Raw genomic sequence first — 5,131 nt, 5'->3', positions numbered from 1 at the left:
AGAGTCAGTCACACCTCCTGTCCTATAAGTTGAGTGTTCAATGGAGCTCAAACATGTCCCGAGTCATACTGAGACAATGGCCTCAGGCCCCCAGAGCTTTTCCAGTGTGGCACATCACTGACTGACTTTGCTATACCTTCTGATGCTGCACCTTCAGGCAGGGTCCACTGGTCATCTGCCCACTGTGCTCACAGTGCCCAGTCCTACATTGCCACTGTGTTCAGTTCCCTGAGGAGAAGCTGAAGCTACTCCCATGGATAAGTACCGATTGAGAGAAGACAGGGCATGCAACACTGAGCCTGACTTGCCCTGGACTTGCCTGATGTTTTGCTACACAACCCGACTAAAAAGTAAACACAACTACTTGGCTCAGAGTAGAGAACAAAGTGCAGTCTTCTCCCCTTCATAAGGGACCAGGTGCCCAGCCTGTCCTCAGAGTGTCTTTCCTGATCCTAGGTGTCTGAACCAGGCTGGGAAGCAGGGGCAGCCATGGCACTGCTGATTGGAGATGGCCTGTGGTCTCTGGTCCTATTCACGGCCATCTTCCTGCTCCTGGTGGACCTGATGCACCGACACAAGTTCTGGACTGTCCGCTACCCTCCAGGTCCTGTTCCCTTACCTGGGTTGGGCAACCTCCTGCAGGTGGACTTTGAGAACATGCCGTATAGTGTGTACAAGGTGAGAGAGATGGCAGTGGAGGGCAGTAGAGGTCATGGTGCCCCCAGCAGTACATGGTGGTGCTGAAGCCACAGGACAGACAGGAAGATGGCCACTAAGAGAGAAGGCTTTGTGGTTGCCTTGTGGGACTTGCTTCTCATTCTGAGGATACTGTGGGCTTTCTAAGAGCAGAAACATATATGGAAAAGGCCATGTAGGCAGGCGTAGAGTGTGGTTGGACAGGACAGAGGTCAGGGAGGCCCCAGTTCTTTTGTGATCCCATCATTGGCTGTGTTCTCAGTCACAGAGGGGAAGAGTCTGGTTTCATTGTAGCGTGTAGTGAGGATGGGCTGTGTCTGCTATAATCTCTTGCTGCTGTAAGGTGTCAGGCCTTGCTGCCCATCTCAGGAACCTGAATTCCCTCATGTATGTGGGGTATGAGGGAACACGGACCTTTTTCTGGAAAGGTGACATCTTAATGATCATATCTACTGTGAGAACTTTGCTGGATTTAGAAGATAGAATCATGCAGGCGTAAGGTGTCATACCTCAGGCGAGAGGTGTGGTCAGTGGTAGAGCATTTGCCCAGCACAGGACAGGATCAAGGCTCAATAATGGATATCATAAAATGTGCTTATGTGCAACTACACATGTGACACACACATACACCAACATACGTACATGTGTTGTGCTTGGATTATCCAGTATGCTAGGGATCTCCACTTACTTAGTATTCTGTCCCTCTACTTCAGCTTCGACAGCGCTATGGTGACGTGTTCAGCCTGCAGATGGCCTGGAAGCCCGTGGTTGTTATCAATGGACTGAAGGCGGTGCGGGAAGTGCTGGTGACCTGTGGAGAGGACACTGCTGACCGCCCTCCAGTGCCTGTCTATGATATCATGGCCTATGGGCCCAAAGCAAAAGGCAAAGAGCTATAGTGGGGTCAAAGAAGAAGAATAGGGCTTGAGGAGCAGTGACCAGAAGGTGGACAGGGCTAACGGAGGGGCTGTGTTCAGGCAATGTGTTTCAATGGAAAGTCACTGCAATGGAGGGTGGAGCCTCCAAAGTGGGCTGTGCTGAATGTGATAGGAAAGTGCTGGGGCACTGATGGCTCAGACTGACCACAGGGAAATGTCGGGAGCAGAGCAGACAGCACAGCCACGTATCCTTGGTTACACACAGATGTCCCTGCAGGTGTGGCATTAGCACCTTATGGTCACGAATGGAGAGAACAGCGGCGATTTGCTTTGTCCACCATGCGAGACTTCGGCCTGGGCAAGAAATCCCTGGAGCAGTGGGTAACAGAGGAGGCTGGACACCTATGTGACGCCTTCACCAAGGAGTCTGGTGGGTGATGGGAATATGGTAGCCTAGCCATATGGTCAGGCACTTATGAGCAATGTCATGACTTGTTTGCATCTCTGCTCCTAGGACAATCATTTAATCCCACTACCCTCCTGAACAAAGGTGCATGCAATGTGATTTCATCCCTCATTTATGCCCAGCGCTTTGAGTATGAAGACCCTTTCTTCAATGGGCTGCTCAAAACCTTACAGGAAAGTCTTGGAGAGGACACTGGCTTCATGGCTGAGGTATGAGGCTCAGGGTAGTTACCCTGCTGGCCACTTCTGTGCTGTAAAATCAGGATGAATATACATTCAGGGGGAATAGGGCAAGGGCCATGAGTGATAGTCAAATGCAGGAGGAAAGCCCATGCCCTTCGCAAATATCAGATAACAGGAGGGGAAGAGAGGCCTACAGGGCTCTAGAAAGGGGGTGAGGCTCTGCCCCCTCTATACATGGAAATCGTGTAAGACTGTTAGATGTACAGAGTAGTAAGGCATTTTGTTCACCCTGGGCTCAAGACAATCTACAGGAAGGACCTGAGGATGCAACAGGTGATGTTTGGGGACAAACAGACCCTGAGTCCTTTGTGGAAGAGGCTGGGAACTAAAAAGAAAAGGGGCTGGGAACTGAGTCTACTCCAGGTGAACACTGAGCAGAAGTAGCATCCAGGCTCAAGAAATATGGCAGAGGGGAAAGAAACTTACAAAGGAAGCCTGGAGTTCTGAACTGGACCCCTGAGACTCACATGGGAGAAAGATCCTACTCTACAAATTGTTCTTTGACCCCCAAACAGGAGTCATTGTGCACATGTATGTGTAAGTGTGCACATGAATGCACACACACTCACACACACACACAGACACACGATTCTTAATTATGAATAAAAACACCTAGACCTGTACCTTTGACAGCTGGTGAACACATTCCCATTGCTCCTGCACATCCCTGGGCTGCCTGGTAAAGCCTTCCCCAAAATGATGGCATTCACGAATTTACTGGATAAGTTGTTGCTTGAGCACAAGGGAACCTGGGACCCTGCCCAACCACCCCGAGACCTGACAGATGCCTTCCTGGCTGAGATGGAGAAGGTGAGGCCAGCAATAAAGATGGGGAGAGGGCCTTTGGGTGAAGTGTTCTGTGAGTTGTGATGCCAGGGAAGTGGAGTTTGTATGTCATCCGTGAACCCAACATCTGGGGTATATGAACACAAGGCTGGATCATTTTGGGGTTTACTCCGTGTGTCCCTGAGCCTACATTCTGTGTCTGAACCAGGCCAAGGGGAATCCTGAGAGCAGCTTCAACAATGGGAACCTGGGCGCAGTAGTAACTGACCTGTTCACGGCAGGGATTCTTACCACCTCAACCACACTGTCCTGGGCCCTGCTGCTCATGATTCTACACCCGGATGTGCAGGGTAAGCCTGGCTGAGCCTGGGAGGGAGTATGAGGGAAGAAAGATAGAAATATTTGAGAAGCTGGGGGCTACAACATCACCTTGACCCAGACTCCCACAGTTCTCATGGGAATCTTAAGTCACCTATTCACTCAGTGGTAGAAGGTCAAGGAAGATGTACTAAGGGACACTTTCACTAAGGGGAGGTTGTTCCTCCAGGCCGCGTCCAACAGGAAATTGATGAAGTCATAGGGCAGGTGCGGCATCCAGAGATGGCTGACCAGGCCCGCATGCCCTACACCAATGCTGTCATTCATGAGGTGCAGCGATTTGGTGACCTCGTCCCAATGAATGTACCACACATGACATCCCGTGACATTGAAGTTCAGGGCTTCCTCATCCCCAAGGTAGGCACGGTCACTGTTGTCCCTGGGTCACCACTGGGCAAACAGAGGCTATAAAGACCAAGACCTCCACATCCTGGATCTGCAGATGGTGAAGGGCCCAGCCTGGGTGTGAGTACACTGCAGCCATTGCCCAGGGCTCCCCAGGGAAGAGGATGGCTAGTGGAATAAGCCACAGGATTGCAGGGAGCACTGCACGCAGTGCAGCCTCTGATTTGGGTACTTAGGGTAGCTTTGTCGTATGGCCTTGAATGGTACCAGAAAATAGTACCAAGGGGATCTGAGGTTGAGGTGAATGAAAGAACCCCATGTATACAGGGAGAGGTTGTGCATGTGACCATGGTAACCAGGGTATTGGAAGCCCCATCGCAATCCATGTTCCACCATGTGCCTCCTGCCAGGGGACGACCCTCCTCACCAACCTGTCCTCAGTGCTGAAGGATGAGACTGTCTGGGAGAAGCCCCTCCGCTTCCATCCTGAGCACTTCCTGGATGCCCAGGGCCACTTTGTGAAACATGAGGCCTTCATGCCATTCTCAGCAGGTCCTGTGGGATTCCTGGCTTCATGTTTCTCCAAGGGTGCCTTGGAGGGCAGAGCATCCATCAGGCCCAGACTGACTGAGCCCCTTTCCCACCTACAGGTCGCCGAGCTTGCCTGGGGGAGCCCCTGGCCCGCATGGAGCTCTTCCTCTTCTTCACCTGCCTCCTGCAGCGCTTTAGCTTCTCGGTGCCCAGTGGACAGCCCCGGCCCAGTGACTATGGCATCTTCTCATTGCCCGTTACCCCAACCCCCTACGAGCTCTGTGCAGTCGTGCGCTAGCAAGGACAGCAGTTCCATCCTTCCTTCCAGCTTGTGCTGTTTGATGTTTAATAAACCTGGTCTGTGGCTGCCACTCAGATTTCACATCCTACCTCCATCCTTGACTCCACTGTGTCCTAAGACAACAGGCTACAGTTTTTCCCCTCTGCCCCAGACCTCCTCTATGAACAACTTCAATATTGTGAGAAAAGTTTACTGAGCCAACAGCAGTGGCACAGGCCTGCGGTATAGCAGGAGGGAGGCTGAGGCAAGAAGATGGCAAGTTCAATACCAGCCTGGGCTGTATGGCCTTGACTACTTACTGAGGTCCTTTCTCCAAAACAGAATAAGTTGGCAGGTGGAGTAGGTCAGGAGGTGATGAAGAGACATAGGAGAGCATGAAAGGGAGAATGAGAGGGGGAAGCATCGGACAAAGTAGGAAGTGAGGGTTTCTTGCTGGTGTCCAGTGATTGAGCATAGATCACACTTAAAGGCCCGCCCATCCTCTGCGGGGATGGGGACAAACTGCAGA

General features: G+C 51.7%; 1 protein-coding gene across 1 annotated transcript; it reads left to right on the top strand.

The window, feature by feature from the left end:
- The first annotated feature begins 446 nt into the window (after nucleotides 1–446).
- Nucleotides 447–4,704, top strand: LOC148118981 (cytochrome P450 2D20-like). Its single transcript, XM_087899118.1, has 9 exons — nucleotides 447–678; nucleotides 1,410–1,581; nucleotides 1,852–2,004; nucleotides 2,089–2,249; nucleotides 2,916–3,092; nucleotides 3,277–3,418; nucleotides 3,616–3,803; nucleotides 4,202–4,343; nucleotides 4,442–4,704. The coding sequence occupies exons 1-9, from the start codon at nucleotides 490–492 to the stop codon at nucleotides 4,618–4,620; spliced, it is 1,503 nt and encodes a 500-aa protein (XP_087755244.1). The 5' UTR covers nucleotides 447–489; the 3' UTR covers nucleotides 4,621–4,704.
- Nucleotides 4,705–5,131: the final 427 nt, after the last annotated feature.

The sequence above is a fragment of the Myodes glareolus genome, chromosome 19 (genome assembly GCF_982192425.1).
Source record: "Myodes glareolus chromosome 19, mMyoGla1.1, whole genome shotgun sequence".
In the NCBI taxonomy this organism is placed as follows: Eukaryota; Metazoa; Chordata; class Mammalia; order Rodentia; family Cricetidae; genus Myodes; species Myodes glareolus.
The sequence above is the reverse complement of the archived record's forward strand: the minus strand, read 5'-3'. Positions and strand labels throughout refer to the sequence as shown.